Source organism: Trichinella spiralis (genome assembly GCF_000181795.1).
Source record: "Trichinella spiralis strain ISS 195 chromosome Unknown Scfld4, whole genome shotgun sequence".
In the NCBI taxonomy this organism is placed as follows: Eukaryota; Metazoa; Nematoda; class Enoplea; order Trichinellida; family Trichinellidae; genus Trichinella; species Trichinella spiralis.
In genome coordinates this window covers 9,408,868-9,428,871 of record NW_003526943.1, presented here as the reverse complement: position 1 = coordinate 9,428,871, position 20,004 = coordinate 9,408,868, and the positions used below count along the sequence as shown (strand labels likewise).

The window sequence follows — 20,004 nt, the reverse complement described above, 5'->3', positions numbered from 1 at the left end:
TAGTGCAATGAAAAAATGCAGTTTAAAACTTTTTCTCATGATAAACAATTCAAACTGTAAGCCAACAAATTTAGTTACTTTTCTGAAGGGAATCAAATTTGCCTACAAAACTAGGCCATCGGCTTTATTTGTTGAGCAGTATATTTCTGGCAGGCTGTTTGTTCAGGCCATTTGCAAAGTTTTCATTCCTGGACTATTTGTATGAAACAGTCGCACTGGGAGATGGCTTTATGCTTTTCTTTCCTGTTGTTTTTCATTTTAATAATAAAAGGTAAATAAGAAAATTGAAAATAAATAAAGCTGTTAAAAAAAACAAAGTTCTTCATTCTAGCCCATGGTTTTAGTAGCCGTTGCCCTTGTGAGCCTGATTACAAATGTGTTTTGAATAATTGCGTTCTCAATGTTGATTGCCCAACTGTTAAGAAACAAGGAAATGGTCCCCCAAAATTTTGCAAGGATGCATTTGATCCAAATCGTCGTCCACCTTCTAAGCTAGAATCTTGGTTTACCGAAGATATTTTCAATGATTTATTTCCAAAAGCCAATCTCGGTTGGGGTGCAAACAAATGCTTTCCATATAATTACAAAGCTTTCATTATTGCCGCTAGATATTTCCCAGAATTTGGTACCGAGTCTCCAACAAATGGATTTACAGCTAGGGAAAATTATCGTCGAGATTTAGCAGCATTTTTTGCGCATGCAATACAAGAAACTGGAGAAAATGACGCCAGCCTCTACAGTAATATGGATGTTGAACAGGCTCATGCTTGTTTTTACCGAGGTGGCTTTTACAACTGGTTTGAAGGTGGACCTGGATCGTCGTTTTTGCCACCCAATAGTTCAGGCTATTCTCCTACCGATGGCGACAAATGCAATCCAGCTGGTCGATATTGTTCCACCAATGCTGAACTTGATCATTTTTATCCCTGCAGTAATGAGCAGGAAGGCAATTATTACAAAGGATGTTACTTTGGCCGGGGAGCTATTCAACTTTCGTACAATTTTAATTATGGCCAATTTCAGCAATGGCTTCATTCACAAAACATTATTGTCGATTTACTTAAAAATCCCAATTTATTGATGACAAAAGTGGATCCGCCATTGGCAATTCTTGGCTCAGTTTGGTTCTACATGACTCCACAACCACCGAAGCCAGCTATGCACGACATCATTATGGGTAAACTTTACTTGCTTTAACTTGGAATTTATTTATTACTGTTTGCAAAGATACTGTTCCAGGCAATTGGGAATCTGGCCCAGTAAACCGAGAAGCGGGATATTTCGGTCCAATTTTTGGACCCACTAGTTTGATTATTAATAATGAATGTAGTGGTGAAGATCAGAGTGAACCTGGAGGACCAGGCGAAAGTCGACGAATTAAAGCATTTAAATGGTTTTGTGATTATTTTGGTGTACCGACTGGTGATGAAGAGCTGCTCAGTTGCAAAAATATGCCAAAAAAATTTGGTGATTTCAGCAACTTTCTAAGTTTCCAGCCCGACTGGTCTTCTACATGGAAAGAGAAACCTTGCAGTTGTGCACCTGCCCAATATGGTGGAATGATACCTTATTTTCAACCGGGTTACTATCCAGAACGTTATGTTAGGCTAAATGAACAAAATCGACGTCGCTGCGTTCAATCTGTATATAATCAACCTTGGTTGTATAATATGAACAACGAAACAAGCGTCTGCCTAAATTACATACCAAAAACATTTTGAACTTTTACATAAACTGATTGTTGATGTCATTATTATTATTATATTGTTTTATTATCCAAGAAGACGTTGCTCATGTTATTTTCTTCTATGCTAACTGATAATATTTAAATATTTATATTAGAAAATAAAAATCCTTTTGTTTACTGTATTTGTGATATGTAGATGAAACAAATAAATCCAAAGCATTTTTTCTTCCATTAGTAAATATGTTATCTTATTGCATTTTCATTGCAAAATTAAATTTTTGTAGGTCACAATTTTATCGACTTTATAGAATAAAAAGTGTTTATTTTTAAAAACCTTGTAGCCAGTGAAAATTCGAATTGCAGCAATAAAATTTTATATAATTTATTCTTAAATATCTGCTTTCAGATAACAGTTTAAGGTAAACCTAACGAACCTGGTAAATAGCTCTTTAAAAAATATATGCAAAACTTACTTTAATATTTATCTTGCAAAATGATCATTATAAAGAACTTGACAGTATGTAACACTTTTTGCCTTTACTAAGTATAATAGCAATTAGCATAATATAATAACAAAATGTTGAGTAAAAAGCTTAACCTCTCAATAATGTTTTTTAATTCTTTTATTTTAATAATTGATAATTGTTTTTATTTTTTTAAATTATCATTCACACTGCATGAATACAATAATCATATCATTCCGATTTTATATGATGACAACGATTTATTTTAATAGTAATACGCATTGGTAAGTTTTACGTCGTGCTGTAGTTTAGCAGGTAATAATTTATCATTATTATGTAATTTTCATGCACTTTAGCTGCAATAAATATGTTTTATGTCATTTGCACGTAAGTAAAAGAAAATTATTATAAAATGCATAAAAAATAAATGTAAATATTATTATTCATCTTCAATCACCATCACCAATCTTCATTGTTCCATCTTCAATCACCACTGAAAAGATGTACTTTGGAAATTTATATTATCTCTTATTTGTGAATTTTGTGAAACTATTTCAGTGTAAAGTTGCTTGTCAATGTTTTATGCTTCTGAGTTTTCAATTTGCTCATCAATATTTGTCACTGTTTTTTATTTTGCAAATAATTAAAAATTTTAATAAAAATACTAAAATTCAGTTAGCAAAGATATTGACAATATATATCAAAAATTCAAATTGAAACTATTAAAACATTTTCGTCAAAATTGTAAATTAGTACATGCTGTTATTTTCTTAATTTTTAGCCTTAAGAAAAAATAATGTCAAACATTAATTAACTAGTATTTTTCACAGTATTAATTATTTCACAGTGACAGACTTTATACTCAATTTTAATGTTGCATTTTAGTATAATATTTAATTGTTAATTTATTTTTCATTTCAACATTTTAATTTGCGCCATTTGCAGTTCAAGTACTACATTGCATGCAAAGTGAAATGAATCATTAATTTATAATAAAATACGCAAATTTTAACAGATCAAAAGATTAGGTTAATATTTTAATTGCTTAATTTTAAACAAGTATAATAAAATCATGTTCGGTCATACAAAACAAGAAGTATCTGCAGTTTTTGCACTTATCATAAATTTTGGATTACAAATATTTAAGTAGAAAAAAGAAGTAGTCCCATGATATTAGATGTGCACATTTTTATTGATTCCGGTTAATTTACTGCTCTAATTGAAAGACACCATTTTCTGGTATTTCACGTTGAACACAGCGAGAACTTACATGTAGGTGACAAATTGGTATGACAAAAAAGATTTTTTATTTCATGTTCTTATGAAAATCATTTTTTATGAAGAATTACCTCCTTATGGAGATTATCAAAATGAATTTAGAAACCAAATCATGTATTTCTATAGGATGTTTCAAAATGGCTATTTCATTTGGCTGCACTATTCACGGTAATTTAAATAATGAGCATTATCTTTTCTTTGCATCTCAGCAGCTGGTTATACTGCTCTGTACAACTCAAATTGCCTGAAGAATTCTAACTTTTGAGCGAAATGGAATTCGAGGAATTCTGATTTTGAGAACAAGCATTTTATATTTAATTTGTTTTATTATTCTGAAATATTTGATTTTCAGGTTAATATTTTTAAACGCTATTTTGTCATCTGGATGAAGTCCATGCATTTTAGACAATTTTGCCATTTTACTGCTTCTTCATTGATTTTCCTTATATACCTCACGGATGTTACATTTGGTTGTAAGTTTACAATTGTTGTGCACGATATCTTTATAATATTACAACTTTTATATTTAGTGGTTAATTTTTTAAGAGACTACAGCCAATTATACTATGAGTCTCAGTGATTCCAAAATTTATCTTTTATTGTTATTAGTATTTTATTGACTCTAAAATGCAAGTATTTTTAGTTTCGTGTGATTCATCAAAGAAACTTGCATTCACTAAAACAAAAAATTTTCGTCTGGTAGCTGAAGGAAGTGAAAAAGAACATGGTATGCTTGTTGCAGCAATTGATAAAATCAGTTTATAATAACATATTTGTGAATAACTATTTTGAATCAATGAATTTTAGCAGTTTCAGCAATAAAATTATTTCGTGTTTTAAAAGAAGCTAAAATAATTTTGAAAATGTGAAAATGCTAAAAGAAATATTACGAAATGCTTGCTATTGTAAGAAACCAAGCCATCAACTAAATTAAGGGGCGCTACATTTATCTGCAATAAAATATAAATTTTGCAATCATATTTCACTACAAAACTTTTTGCATTAACATATATTATAATAATAGATATTTGTTTTCAGTTAAATCAGTAGTGGAATGTCTTGATATGTGCTATAAAAACGACCAGTGCATTTCTTTTAATTATCGCCCAGATGGCAACACTTGCGAAATAATTTACGCTGGTGTAAGTCGAGGTGCTGAATTAGAACAAGAAGAAGCAAATTACTTTTATCAAAAAATTTGCACAGAATGTGAGTTGAATTGAGAAATAATTTCATTTTTTCAATAAAAGCACTTTTGTTGTGTGTGTACATTGTTTTTTTCTAGCTCTTGGGCATTGTTTAGTTAGCTTTAATCGCATCCCACAGTTGCAGTTCATTGGCTATGCTAGGAATGTTCTGCGACAGATTGATGTAGAGACATGTCTTTCTAAATGTCTGGCTACATCTAAGAGCCGTGGTGCTGGTTATAACTGTAAATCAGTTGTTTATTATTATCCAGATAGTGAATGCATTTTGAACTCTGAATCGATTGAAAGCAAACCCGACTTGTCTTCACCAGCTGAAGCTGATACTGGTGATGTCGATTATTTTACCAACAACTGTGCTGGCGGTAATTATTTCTTTGGATAAAAAATATTTTTTCTTTGCTTATTTTAAAAGTTTTCACGTCATATAATCATATTTATCTGTTTATACTGATGAAGATATATTATATCATGGGGTATAAGTTGTCAGTTTGTAAATGAAGTTATAGATTGGAGTGAATGGTCCAAATGGAGTGTATGCAATTCTGATGGAAAACAGTCAAGAACAAGGCAATGCTCTGTGTATGGCAGTTGCCCTGGTGAAAAAGAAGAAATTCGTCAATGTGAAAGTGAATCTTCGTTGACAAAAACTGAATCAACATCTGTCATCCCAGATCCTGTATCAGAATCTTGTCCTCCAAGACCAATCTACAAGCCATGTGAATCATGCTCAAGTGTTGACCAGCCAGAAATTTCTGCCATTTTTATTCCAGTAAGCAATGAATAGAAGCATTGCATATTATTTGTTAATAATTTAGAGTAAAAATATTTAAACATTAAAATCCATTTCATATTTTGTGAGAGATGATGATTTAGCATTTTGTTCATCTATATATGATGCTACGTTATGCTGATTGCATGAGAAAATCATTTTGAACAATTTTGCGTATCTAAATTAAATTATGAACTCTTAAATATTTCAAACATTGTCTATACACAAAAATATGTTTCACATGAACAATATCACATTACAAGAATTTGCTTTTATTTTTATTAAAATAGCATAAATAATATAAACAACAGTGTTTGTTCATGCCATAAATGAATAAAAAGCTTTGAAAAGCATCGAAAGTAATATTTTATAATTCAATTTAAAACAATATTTTAATTTATTTAAAAAGTAAAAAGGCATATTGGTAAATATAAATGGGATAACTGATCTACGGGTTGTTAAAAAAGAAATAAAGTAGTTTTGCTAAGGCTAAGGTTCATTGCTTTGTTGAGCATCTTTTTGACAAATGTATGCTCTTGGAATTATGCATGGAATCCAAATTACCTTCGGCTTTCCGCTTCTTGCAAACATGCACAGACACTCTTGACGGTAAACTTTAATTCTCTGGAATTTTTTCAACTTCACCAGGAAAGGTCTAAGTAAATTAGCATAAAATTGTTTGATCACTTTATGTCAGCTTTTAACTTACAGTTTTTCAACATCGAAGGATGATTCATTTTGCCATTTTAACTTCCCATTTTGATACTGCAATCCAATCCAAAAAAATGTTCCAGAAGGTAGATCAGCAGTAACACTACTCTATAATTGCACATTTTTTATTAGTATGTGCAAAATTAAAAAGCATAAAAAAAGGCAAAGTACCCAATCTTCATCTGTCTGTGGTACAAACAGTATGGAGTCATGTGATGCACAGATTAATTTGGCAGTTTCGTATTTTTTTGGTTCGTAAATAAATCTGTAACAGTAATTATTATAACGAACCCATCCAGGCTGAAAGCAGCTTTTCATTGCATTTGCATTAAAAATGAAAGTAAGTAAAAGTAAAAGAAAAATAAATCGACCAGCCATATTTTGCAAAATAACAGACGTTTCTGAGCTGAGACGGAGATTTTTTATTTGTTCTCATGACCTCTGGTAATGTTGGCTGACCTCACAAGTTTCTTTACAAACTTGATAAAATGCTTTTAGAAGTTCAAGTACTTCATGGCAGTTGTAAACATTGCAAAATCTAAAGCAAAATTAAAAATAATTCCAGCAAATTAACGCAATATAACATAAAATTATTATTTAAAAACTAAAGATATGAAATTAAATTGAAATACTAGTGTTAAAACTATTTTTAAACAAAAATCTAATAAAATATCAGACTAATTAGGAAAAAATATTGTTGCACACTTACAAATAAACACAAATTACTTTATAACTATAATTATATGGAACATGTCAAAAATAAATATGACAAATAAAAAATTAAAAATGTGATTTAAATAAATCAATTGTATTTTACATTAAAATGTTGTATATGAATTTTTAAATTAATAAAACGCTAACTACAAATAAAATTATCATTTGCAGTAATAAAACATACAAATTATATGACATTTTTGTTATAAATTATAAAATTTATAAATGATATGGTTAAATTATAAAAGTTATAAATAAATATGGAAATGCAGCATAAGCAGTCATCCAAAATAGTTAAGCGGAGCTTCCTGCAGATTGAAATAGTAAACTTATAAGCCGTAACTTTAAAATTTCCATCAAATAAAAGATAATTTTGTAAGTTAAAGTTGCAGAAATTTTATTAATTCAATCAAACAACTTTTATTCGTTTTAATAAATTTCCTTCTTGCTAGGTGTATAAATATATTATTATTTTATGTGCGTTTATAAACAAAATTAATAATAATAAAATTTATTTATATTCAACAAAAAAAATTGCCATTGCATTTGAGTTACGAATATATAAAATTTTTTGAAATTAGGAATACAGACAGCGTGGCCGAGCGGTCCAAGGCGCCAGACTCAAGCGTGAGCTTCCTGCAGCAGCGGGCTGAGCATTCTGGTCAGTGTATACTGGCGTGGGTTCGAATCCCACCGCTGTCACAACTTTTTCACATTGTTTCTAGACTTAAAAATTCGCATTACATTTCTTGTAAAACTAAAAACTATATCAATAAAACTATAACGATCTCGAATGAGAATTATTTAGCATTAAAAATAAAGTTTGCATCGTAGAACACTTCGGATTCTTAAACGATGAACTAAAATCTATAGAAGTGTAGGTCTACTAATATATTTTTCAAAAATCAAAGTTTTTCTACGCTAAAATACTTCATGGCGAAGATTCTTATTTTTATTCGACATGGTCTAGTTTATTTTTTTTTGTTTTCCAACACTGCCATACTATCTTTGTTACAATAACAGTAATCTCTGTTCATATATATTTAAACTACTCTACAGATTTCAGATGGATAATTTTTATCCAACATTCAGCTATGGCAATTGATTGTTTTAAATATATGTACTGCTACTCTTTGTATATTTTTTTCATGCTTCAAAGATAATTTCGTTCAAACAACCTTAAATATATCAGGTTTCTTTTACATATTTTGTTGCTTCGGTGTTAATTTAAGAGACACTTATTTTCATCAAAAATAAACTTTCTAATGTTATTTATTTTACTTTCTCATTAATAATTGACAGGCACAAGCATAAACTGACAATCAATTAAACTATGCCAGGTAAAAATTGCTAACATCACTTTGTAATAAATGTATCAATTTATTTTTTTTGGATTCTTGAATGCCGTGCTTCAAAGTTACCACGTTCGCTTTCTTAATGCTCGTCTGCTATTGCACAGGGCATATTAAGGGAAACCGAAGATGTGCCAGTTATCGAAGATTCGGAAAGACAGGGAATGTTTACCAGTTCCGCTTCTAACATACGTAAAGTTGAAAGAAGTTCTGAGCAAGAAGACACTGTCAAAGCATTAATCCAACGTGCACATTCAACATTTGACAGAAACACCAGTTCTAGCATTCCCAAATTCGATGAATTTTCCTTAGGAATCAAACGAATCATACGATTGCACATATTCTCACATATGTCTATATGAAATGCTTCAAGTAATATAACATCAAAAGGGTGCTTATCTGTATGTTTAGAAAAAATGAACAGCAAATTGGCTTTAAGCGTAAAGAAAAGCTTAGCAAGCTTTTCATTCGAATTCACTTTACGATAATAAGCGTATCCTTCTTCTACGACGTCATAAGATTTATCTTTAGAGAGGATTTGTAATTCTTTCCAGTTAAGAAGTATCATCAACGGTTTCTAATTTGTTTTAGTACTTTGAAGAAAATTACACAAACCCATGACATATAATGAAAATAAGGTTCAATTTTAATACTGCAATTAGTGCTCAAATAATACTGAATAATTGTGTATATAAAAACATTAATTATATGTATAAAATTAAATAAAATAATTATATTTAATGATATAAATATTATAATAATAATTATTTAAACTAAAATTGCTAAACTGATGCATACAAATTAGTAAATTAATACCCAGAAAAACCGACTTATTAAAGTTTATTTTATTTTTGTTCAAAAAAATATAAAATTTAAAATTTTATTAATTACTTATTTGATTTTTATAGTGCTTCCTAATCATTCTGACTTTAATTTCTTAATAAGGTTAAATACAGTAATCAAAATTATTCTTACTTATTTTTACAGGTATCTTGTGTTGGTACAGTATTTCTGTGTGCCTTTAGCACACATTCTTTTTCTTTGGCAGTCGATTTTTCTTGTAAATTTTGAATTGGTTTTTGTTTTGGAAGGTAAATTGTTTTCTAATATAATGAACTGTGACTAAAGATGCGTAAATGCTACTATTAAGTATCTGTCTTTGATTGTGTTTTGCATGAATTTTTTGTTTCTGAAATTGTTCTAAATATTTTTTTTTGTTTTATGTTTGTAGACTTCCAAGGTCTTTTTTAGAAATATTTTAGAAATGGATGCTTCAGGATCGAATAGAAATACCGATGCACAAAATTCTGCCAATTCGCAAAATTCTACCACTACAAGTTGGTACTATTGTTATAAATGCTCTCGCCACGTCAACGAAGTGGACGAAGAATTTAAATGTCCAACTTGTGGTCTTGGTTTTTTGGAAAAGGTAGAAAGTAATCCAGAAGATACACCATCAGTGGAAAATACCGAAGGAATGGACTTTCGGCTGCCACTTGGCCATGGAAGTGGAAGAACTCGGCGATCACCTTATTTGCGTTCATTTTTAAACAATCTCATTCATAATTTGACAAACAATGGTGAATTTGAAGTGCATGTGTCGTATGGATCTGGCACTCCTTTTCAGCTACCTTTCTTTTTGAATGCAAATGTTGACGATGAATTAACCGGTATGGGATTTGATGCCTTTGTTACTCAAGTGTTGAATCAGTTTGAAGGTGGTCCGCCACCGTTAAGCCGTGAGCAAATTGACGGACTTCCGAGTGAGGTGATGTCTAAAGAAATGTGTCAAAACCATTCCCAGTGTTCTGTATGTTTTGAAGAGTTTGAAGAAGGTGATGTTTGTCGACTTTTACCGTGTAGTCATCGTTTTCATGGCGACTGTATAGTGCCATGGCTTCAGCTGCACAACACCTGCCCAGTTTGTCGAAAGCGCATCAAACCTCGCGAAAATCGGCAGTCTCGAGCAAGAGCTGCTTCACACTCTGGTCCTACTACATCTGATGCATGGGATCCTATCGTGGATTTGGATTGAATTTTTTCAGTATTGGCCATAAGTAATAATTTTGATTAATCCAAGCTTTTGTTTTGCTTTGACTGTAAACAATTTCAGTATATATTAATTGTGCATTTTATAAATTTGCTACATTGTTTGTACTTTTTCGAATAGTACGTTATCACATTTTTGTGTTTTTCTTGACAGTAAATAACAGTGATTTTTCTGGGACAACTATATGTATGCTTCGTTCGTTTAAATGACAGTAAACCAATGGAAAGACGGCAGCGTTTTTTGGTGAAAACTCAAATTCTGAAATTTTGTTTTTGAAATTTATAACTTATCATTATGGTCTAGTAGACCGATTTTTTTGTTTGTTGTTATAAAACTTTGGCCAAACTGAAAAGAAATGACTGATTTTGATTTGTATTTTATGGAGTAAAATTGCTGTCGACCGTTTAATTGGATTGTAGTTGAATTGAGTGCGCTAATGCGCTTTAAATGTTTAAATGGGACTCCATAATAAAATGTGTTATGGAAAAATTTTCAGATCCAATGACAAGGAGAATGAATTTTAGGTGATATTGCAGTTCGTGATGAAAGAATATTTATCGTATCATGCTGTGCAATTTTGTAACAACTTATTGAATAAACATTTGAAATAGACAAAAAATTTCAGAATCATTCGTTCTTATTATTTGTTGTTCTTAATATGCATCACCAGTGGAATTGATTTTCCGAGAAATGTTTCAAAACTGTGACACATACAGCAGACTGCACAAAGTTTATATGCTAAATTATGTGTTCACGTTCGCTTTACATATTTTGAGTGGGAAACGCTTTATCTCGGTTTCACATAAATTTGCAAATTTTGAAAAGCAAACAACTGTTGTTAGATCTGCACTGTGATACACCCACAATTAGCAGATTCAATCTAGTCATCATAAATGATATTAGCTTTTACATTCAATAAATGTAAATTCAACATCATCTGTCTTTTTATGTCATCTCATCTGATTTCAAAGTAATTTTGAATCTACCTAACTGTACGTGAAGTACATAAAAATTGTAACTGTCAGCAAATCATAAACATTAGTTTATAAAAATTAAACGGTCTCATTCAAGCTATTAAAATAAACCCCGCTTTAAAAACAATGAAAAGTTAATTACAGATCTTTTTTATTATGAATCATGATTATGAATTTTGCATTGAATCACTGGGCATTACCATTTATGAAGTTTTTCATTCATTGGTATCACAGGTGAGCATGAGCAGCAAACTTTAAACTTTAAGGACGTGATTATTTTTGCTTTTTTAATTATGCAATTATGATTTACTGTCATCAAATACTTTAGTGTGATAGCTTATTGTGTGGATATAATTCGACTATTTAACGTCAATGATAAATTAGGCGCACATTTTTTCAAAAAGAGAACTTACTAGTTTGACTTCATTTGTTTAATTAAATAACAACAGTGATAATGTAAATTCACAAGGCAGTATTTAAGTGCTAACAAGATTCTTATCGAAAAGATGTTATTTGTCATATAAATATAAATATAAATATAAATAATATTAAATCATAAAAAAATGAATAAAACAATGAGCTATGCAATAGCATGATTAACACAAAGTAATAAATGTGCTCAATAAATAACTATCATCTGCCAGTTTTTGAACAAGTACCATTTGCCATTGAAAGGCTGTTCGAGTCTCCTTTTTCACTAGAAAATAAAAGCAGCAAATGTCAAACTCAAAAAATTTATATTAGAACAACTAATCTGAATATAAATAAATAGAAAACAGCAAATAATCACAACTGTCAACACTTACATTTCTTCTTTAACATTTTTTACCGCTTGAATGCAGGAGCTTATTCCATGCTTGTGATGTTTATGTAATTTATTCATTTTCATTTTTCGATAAATACGATGCAAAATTGTAGACTGAACAGTGTGAACTATCTCCGTCAATTCATCAATATACAGCAATCTATTGCTAAAAGATTTGTAAAAGTTTAAAACTAACAGCAAAATATTGTTACAGATCACTTACTCCGAATCTTCTGTATTACTACTCGAAGAGCTCAAAGCCATTTTACACTATAACAAATGACCACTTTATTTAAAAACTTTTCTTTGTTTCATTTTAGTTTTAATTTTTGCGCTATCTACCATAATAATTCAATAAATAATAAAAAGAACAGAAAACGATAAAATGAAAAGCAAATGAAAAAAAGTAAAACAATAAGGTTGAAATTAATTCAACACATTTTACGATGAAAAAACAAAAATCAGTATTTTGAAAAAAATGTTTGATCAATCTAAACTTTCCAACCTAACTTTCAAAAACAATTTTTAATTCATCTGACAAAATGGTTATTCTATAACAATACAAATTGTTTGCCTTACAGTATGATCAATAATAAAGTATTAAATATACATCTGCGTTAGTATTGCAGTAAAATATTTAATGAAATAAATTATAATTCAAATTCGAAACTGATATTCACTACCAATATTGGGGTTTTAAATGACAGTAACATACAATGTGAGCACATATAAAACTCTGGAGTCTCTCTCTGAGTGGTCAGATTTTTTGAGCCTTGATTGGCTAGATACCATTGATATAATGACCTTCCTACTACTTGTTAAGGTTCCACCATTTTAGCTTTCCTCTTTTTTATATATTTGTGATTTTTTTTACTTTTTAGTTTTCATTATTATCACTTGTTTAGTTATTCCCATGTGCTCTAACTCAACTAATTTTTTCATTAGCTCTATTTGCTCACTGGCTCAAAATGCTTTTAGTGTGATTCACTCTTGCATATATACTTTTTATTGGTCTCTACGACTCGAGATTTTATTAGCCAAAAAATGTTTAATGTTTCATTAGCTTATAACTCATTATTGTGAATGGCTGCAGTATTTCAGGTTTCATTTGTCAAAATAATTTCTTTTACAATTTTCATAACTTTAAAATTGAATTTTCAATATTTCTGAATTTTCTTGAAATTATTTATTCACGCATTATGAAGTTTAAATTGTTCACATATAAATAGAAACACTGTTTTTAAATCCATAGCAGTATTGTTTTCACTTCTATATTTTTATATTTTAGTTGATGTGCGTTTCATAATTTTTAATGATCTGATACTGTTATGTATTTCATTGATAATAAGGCCATATGGGAAGTTAATATTAAAAATCAGTCAATACAACACGACAAAACAGTCAATCAACTGATGAGATTTTCTAGTATGAAGATTTGCTTGTACCATTTGATGTTTTTGAAAAGACAACTCATTATTCAACAACAAGAACAGTGAACAACACAAAACATCAAAAAATATCAACAATAAAATGATATTTAAAAAATAGTGAAATACATGAATGGAATATATAATGAAATTATTACGTAAAAGGTAAATGATCAGTTCATGCGGTGTGTGGGATAGAACTGAGAGGAGCTCTGTCGTATACCGACAGCAGAAGTATCCAACTATATATCGGGACAATGACTGTGTTTTTCTACCGGGAACAGTTACTAACCTTAAGTGATCAGGGACAACGTTTTCTAATAGTATCTGTTAGAGTCACATTGCACATTGCATCTTGCTCTGTGATCAACAGATGCTGGAGTTCGAAAAGTTCAAGCTGATGTTCTCCCACTATCTCTTTCAGCTGATTATGCTAACCTTCTGTGTAAATAATAGGTCCTCATATCTGCACGATGTACATTCTAAAGCAGCAGTCTTTCGTCAATCGTGCACTGCAACTAAAAGTATTAAAGCAATGCTACTAAGCTGCCCGTCTGAATTAACTGTCAGTAAAGTGGTGGCCAACAGCAATGTGATTTTCTTACTTTAGTTTCTGGATACTGTTCACTTTCTAAACAAATCCTGCTGACTTTCTTTTCAAATCTACGCTTCACGCGATTGCTTAAATTTTTATTGATCTTTTGAAAGGAGTCTTGAAAGACGATTGATTGGATGAACAATGCGCAGCAACCATCGCATTATGAGGATCATTTCCGTAATAAATTTCGATATAATTCATTATTTCAAAATCTTTTCAGCATATGCAACAATTGTCAAACTGTAGGATCTGCAGCAGTGCACATGAAACGTCGAAAAACGTGTACAAATTTATCAGTTGGTCATACTTGACTGTTGCGCATCCAAGTAAACTGGCACATCTTCTGCTTCTGTTTCATTTTTGTGTAAATAAACAGCTTAAAATTCAATTTATTCAAAGCACTTGGAATTTCTTTTCATAAATAACTTGTTTTAATATTTATGGTCATTACAAATAACTTTTATAAAAATATGCTTAAAAAGCAATATCGAATAAACAAATAAATAACGAACATACGCTATTGATGATACATTTGAATATCTTTTCAAGTTTCCATTTCTTTATTTCAAGTATCACAATGTGTTTCTTTACATTTATAAAAATACAAATCCAAGCGTCTCCCTTATCAAAATGTTAATAGCGTATTCTGCAATCCATTTGTAGATATCGTTCATCAGATCAGTTGCAAACAGTCGCTGATTTGCAAGACGGTTTGAGAGGTTTGTTGGACTTGATCAAGCTCGCTTTTGGCTTGTAAAAGGTCTATAAAGAATTTTCTATTGTTATCTTCACATTTGTCTGTAATTGTTCAGCAAACGCTTTCGACTGACGTTGAGCTGCTGCTCAGATGATATATGACTGAACTAAGCTTATCTGAATTTACTGTCGATTTATTAAAATTAAAATATTTCAAGTGAAACTTTGAAAACAAAAAAGGAAGACACAATAATTCCCCAAGTACTAAAATAATAAACAGCAAATTAAATTATTCCTTTAAAATTCGAACACACATAATATTTTTCGTCTTGTTATTAGTATCGTCATTTCCAGTGAGCACAAAACGAAAGTGATATCCGTGATCACCATTCTTCTCCGCATTGGGGCACAGTGGTTTCGGCATCTTCAACAACAATCATCATTTTATTTTCACAGAAAATAACAAATTTACTTACCTGAAGCGTGTTCTGATGTGAGGAATTCAGATCTGCATGGTCGCTGCAAATCCATCGCATCTCTTTCCAACGTAAAAAATTAAGCCGACACTGGTCACTAAATTTATCCCAGACCAATTTCGGCATTTCACTGCTCACAATGTAACAATCTTTGCCGCTATTTAAAGCAGCATCGATCAGACACGCATCACTTGCAAATCTGGATAAAAATTTACACTTACAAATTTCATCATCATCACAATTGTATATGTAGAGAATTATTTTGTTTTCAATAAATTTACATATGAAAAAAGAAATGAGACAATTAAATCACGAGAGAAGTATTTTTAAAATGAATAAAACAAAAAACAACAACGTACATATTGGTAACGGAATAAAGCTTTGCCATTTCATGCAACAAATCGGAATGCATCAAACGCTGTCGCGTAATAAGCAAAACATTTTTGAAATTCAACTCTGATTTCAACAAACGAATCAAATCCTCGATCTGTTGAAATAAAAGGAAAAGCAAAAAAAACAGCTAAACAGTGAGTAGAATTTGAAGAAACATTTTTTCTGTTCTCAATTTTACACGTTTCAACTGAACGTCGTTGCTGGCCGGGCCCCCAAGAGAACCTGTGGTATATCCGTCGACCACGACGTCAAACGGCGCATTTTCACTCAAAAATCTAAATTGCAATAAAAACAGCTCATTTGCATATGCAATATTTTCACTCTATTTGTGAACAAACTGTCGAAAACTGGCAAATGTTTTTGCAAGACTTTGAAAGCGAACTCCTCGAAATGCCTCTTCTTTCATCGAGTCGAAATCTTCATCCGACACTGTCAACTGCTTCAAACGACCACCGCAACAAGAACAACAACCGTCGTCTGTTACGATTCCGCAATCGACTGCCCATTTGATTTTTGGAAAACTTGACGAAAAAATAGAATTCAACCGTATTTTATTCAATTTAAAACTGACGTTGTTATAATTATTTTAAAAAATCTAAACATATTTATAATCAGCATCAAATAAAAACTGTAAAACCCCTGTGTTATAACCTTTCATCAAATTAAGTGAAATATATTACCTTGCAAAATAATTTTTGAATAATTCAACGGTAGATTCGTCGAAAGTTAAGCACTGACTTCGGTCGTAAAATTCCACATAACTGTCCAATTCTTTCAAACTTTCCAATTCACCATTCTTCTGAAGCACCACTTTCAAATATTTCAACATCTCCATGTGACATGAAGCGCTCAAAGTGAACGGACCCTCTATTTCCAAAGACCAAATCCAACGGGCCTTTTCGTATCGACAGGCGGCAATGAAAAATATGCTAATCACGCGACATTCGATCGAACGGTTCGAAATTGTGGACCACATGGATGAACATTCTTTGAAATTTCCACATAAACATAAAACGATCGCCTTCTGCTCCGTGAAAAATTTTGGAAAGCTTTTATCCATGGAAAGGACATGGTTCATAAGTTGAATGGCCAGCTCTAAGTCGAAATGTTCAAAACTGTTCAAATAACAATGTTCCAAAACAAGCACTGCATATTGGACGGTATATACATCGTGCAAGCCAATGGTGAATAAGTATCGGATATAAGAAACTCCATGCTGGAAGAGGGATTTCATTTGCAGTGTTTTCAAAATTGCACAATCAACCGTGCTTTCCTTATCTGTCATATCCCACAGCTTTATTCTAAACTTCTGCCACTGATCATTGGACATGTTCTTATTACGCAAAATGAACGCATGGATCGCTTCGCATAAATATGGAAAATTGGAACCAGGGCAGGATATTGGATCCATGCCGAAGTTGAAATGGAACAGAATAGCAACAACTGACAAATAAATAAAAACAACCTAAATGGACAACAACATAAGGCAAACATAAGGCAACGTCTTGAATTGTTACAAAACTGCCTTGCAGCAGTTTCAGTAGACTATTAATTTTGGCATTTTGCCAATAGTTTATATTTCTTTTTTATACTTCTCCACCAAAAAATAAAAATTTATTAGTCGCTAATAAGCAACACTGAAGAAAAATTAAGTCTCTCACTCACCTCCTCTGGCACGACGCTTTGAAAATATCTTTCACAGATTTGGACAACAAGTTGTGCTTGTTATTTGTATTTAAGAAAGCAAAAAACTGATCACGAACTGTTCACGGTATTTCTTTCTTTATTTAAAAAGTAACACAGCAGAAGTTTCGTTTATGAGAAATAATGATCCTTATTTCAAAAAGCCAAATTAAGCACGAAGTCTGCAATACTGTGGATTTTCAGGTTTTCTTATGAAATATACTGTATTCATATTTTTTAAATAAATTGAGTTTATCAAACAATTTTTTTGAATTTGCATTTTATGTTGATTAAAATTATTTCATATTAGTATTTGCAAACATGATGCACTTATATAATATGTTTTTTTTCGTGTTACTTATTAGTGTAACTTTTCTGCCAAGTCAAAAAATAGATAATCCACGCTGGCGTTTTCGTGTGACGCAACTTTCTTTAATGGTGCCCCGTTCTTTTACAGTACATCATCTATAGATGTATTTCATCTGAAAACCTTCTCCACCAGATCCATATTATGAACAAAATTTTCAGTCCTTTTACAGTGAGCCTGCTTCTCAAATTTCTTTGCTATATATGACAACTATGAAATAGTGGATTTCTGATATGAAATGAATAAACTAATTTTACTTTGAAAAAAACATGTTTCGTGTCAGAATTATTCTAATACGTGAGGACTCACGGGATGATGAGAGGAAATAAACTGAATTTAAAGTTGATCTCACATGGAATATGGAATATTCATCATATTTTAAATGTTCTATCACGTAAATGTGCTTTGAATTAACTTTTTCATTAACTCTATTATAGTAATTCAAAAAATACATATTGATTTCATGTGAAAATCATGTACATCATAGTAGTAAATCATTAGTGAACATCTAAGGCAATGAGATGGCCAAACTGACAGCAACAGCAGGCAAAAATGAAATCTAAAGCGCGCGCTGAAGAAAACAATTTCTCTGCTAAAGTGAAAGCTGATTGCATTCAACAAACAAGAATTTCACTGATTAACTAACTTCTTACTGCGCTAGCAATTAAAACTGCATATTCTTTGAAAAATATCCCAAAATAACGTTTCAGCCTTATCCCAAAATAAAAGACAGCAGTACTGAGACAAATTGAATAACCACTAGTCCTCTGCAAACACACTAAAAATCTGTGCACCTAATTCAGCCATTGCGAAGCTTGACGCAACGGTCAACTTTCATTCCGGGTGATGCTTATGAGTTGAATAGAACAAACTGCAGCGAAATGCGTATACATGGAGAATGGCTGCAATCTGCCGTCGAACAAGCACCAGACATACAGGAAAATGAAATTACTTTTAAATCTGCTACATCATGACTATTTTTATACATGCTGCAAATCTTGTTCAAACAAACAGCCTGCTTTTTGCAGGTTAGCCATTGCAATTGACATTAGTTCAATTTTACTAAAGTTACATACATGACAACTGCTGATAATAATAATGCAGATAATAAATAAAACACTGTGATGATAAAAATTCTTTGCATCAAACAGATAAATTATTTCCACAATTATGATATTCTATAATTGCAGTTGATAAAAATAAAGTATATTAGATTTTAGAGGAAAATATTAACAATGGCATCTCTGTTTTTTGAAGAAAAATTATCATTTCCAAAAGTTGATATATTATTGCCAGTACTGCTTATTAATGATAGCAGTGTTTGGGAATGATAGCGAGTTAAGCGATTGGACAAATGTTGCTATCAGTCGACGATTGTTTGTCAGATTGTTGATAATGGAATAGATTTCCACAGAATAGAGAAGGAAGGGGGTGGGGAGGAAAGGTTTTAAAAAAGGCGAGCTGAAAATTGTCAAATTCTTCCACTTCGTCATCTGCATCGATGGTGGCAACGTGGGTTGGCTTGGTGTTGATTTTTTTCCACATAGCTCTCAATGCTAAAGTGGACTGCGAAAGGGTGAAAGAATTGAGAGCTTGCTGGCGTTCAGATTTGAATTATCTCTACTTGACTGATACGAAATGTCCTGAGACGGTTCTTTCAAATGAAGTTGCTCGAGCTCGCTTTGAAGAAGCAACTCATTCTGTTGGGTAAGCATCTATTTCAAATTATTAAAACATACATACACCTAAATAAGAGTTTATTACTGTTCTTCTATAAAACATTTTTTTCACTACTAACGTCCATATTCTTGACAACACGACAAAAAAATATTTATCTTCAAATCTCGTTTACTTCATTTACCACTGATATCCTTAGGGGAATTCGTGATAATTGAAAAATAAAATATTCTAATGATATTATTCATCGTTCAAAATCAGCATTTGTTAAGTAAGAAAAACTTATCGTTGTTTGCAGTTGAACGTGATGCTTCTTCAAATTTAATTTTTGGATAAATTTATTTATTATACAGCTTCAGTCTGTAAATTTCAAAATACTCTTCCTGCTTTCAATTTTTCTAGCAATCACAAACAACGGATCGTAGTAGCAACCATTATACATAGTTAAGAAGATAAAATCTTTGTTAAATTTATGAGAAAATTCATTATTATATTTTTTCAGCAAACAGCAGCTACATATTATTTATCTGTGAGCGGCTGTTTTAACGCTGATTTTTTTGTAAAATTAAAAGCATAACACATAAGGCTTTAAATCAAAAGTATTTTTTTGCAAATTGCTTTTGATGTAATGTGTGCTATTTCAAGCATACAACAATATTTTTTATTTAATTTTTT

The 20,004-nt window shown here is 31.1% G+C and overlaps 6 protein-coding genes and 1 non-coding gene across 7 annotated transcripts; 4 read left to right on the top strand and 3 right to left on the bottom strand.

Annotated features, from left to right (window-relative positions):
- The first annotated feature begins 201 nt into the window (after positions 1–201).
- Tsp_02328 (putative PAN domain protein) lies at positions 202–6,026 on the top strand. The gene is made up of 10 exons (XM_003378087.1): positions 202–271; positions 332–1,177; positions 1,228–1,643; positions 3,495–3,597; positions 3,976–4,005; positions 4,073–4,186; positions 4,468–4,569; positions 4,715–4,999; positions 5,144–5,406; positions 5,895–6,026. Exons 1-10 carry the CDS (start codon positions 202–204, stop codon positions 6,024–6,026), a joined length of 2,361 nt encoding a protein of 786 aa, XP_003378135.1.
- A 1,393-nt stretch (positions 6,027–7,419) lies between these two features.
- Tsp_02329 lies at positions 7,420–7,533 on the top strand. Its single transcript has one exon. It is a non-coding gene; the product is annotated as a tRNA-Leu (tRNA).
- A 1,066-nt stretch (positions 7,534–8,599) lies between these two features.
- Positions 8,600–10,218, top strand: Tsp_02330 (zinc finger protein 364). Its single transcript, XM_003378086.1, has 3 exons — positions 8,600–8,623; positions 9,171–9,188; positions 9,415–10,218. The coding sequence occupies exons 1-3, from the start codon at positions 8,600–8,602 to the stop codon at positions 10,216–10,218; spliced, it is 846 nt and encodes a 281-aa protein (XP_003378134.1).
- Positions 10,219–11,840: 1,622 nt separating this feature from the next.
- On the bottom strand, positions 11,841–12,276 carry Tsp_02331 (conserved hypothetical protein). Its single transcript, XM_003378085.1, has 3 exons — positions 12,236–12,276; positions 12,014–12,178; positions 11,841–11,904 (listed from the first exon to the last, which is right to left on the bottom strand). The coding sequence occupies exons 1-3, from the start codon at positions 12,274–12,276 to the stop codon at positions 11,841–11,843; spliced, it is 270 nt and encodes an 89-aa protein (XP_003378133.1).
- Positions 12,277–13,869: 1,593 nt separating this feature from the next.
- On the top strand, positions 13,870–14,458 carry Tsp_02332 (hypothetical protein). Its single transcript, XM_003378084.1, has 2 exons — positions 13,870–14,031; positions 14,258–14,458. The coding sequence occupies exons 1-2, from the start codon at positions 13,870–13,872 to the stop codon at positions 14,456–14,458; spliced, it is 363 nt and encodes a 120-aa protein (XP_003378132.1).
- Positions 14,459–14,715: 257 nt separating this feature from the next.
- Tsp_02333 (conserved hypothetical protein) lies at positions 14,716–17,013 on the bottom strand. Its single transcript, XM_003378083.1, has 8 exons — positions 16,283–17,013; positions 15,941–16,168; positions 15,781–15,868; positions 15,569–15,696; positions 15,210–15,408; positions 15,048–15,157; positions 14,958–14,997; positions 14,716–14,799 (listed from the first exon to the last, which is right to left on the bottom strand). Exons 1-8 carry the CDS (start codon positions 17,011–17,013, stop codon positions 14,716–14,718), a joined length of 1,608 nt encoding a protein of 535 aa, XP_003378131.1.
- A 2,560-nt stretch (positions 17,014–19,573) lies between these two features.
- Tsp_02334a (hypothetical protein) lies at positions 19,574–19,642 on the bottom strand (the record flags this gene model as incomplete). The annotated part of the gene is made up of 1 exon (XM_003378082.1): positions 19,574–19,642. A coding segment is annotated over one exon (69 nt), but the record flags the coding sequence as incomplete, so codon positions are not given.
- Positions 19,643–20,004: the final 362 nt, after the last annotated feature.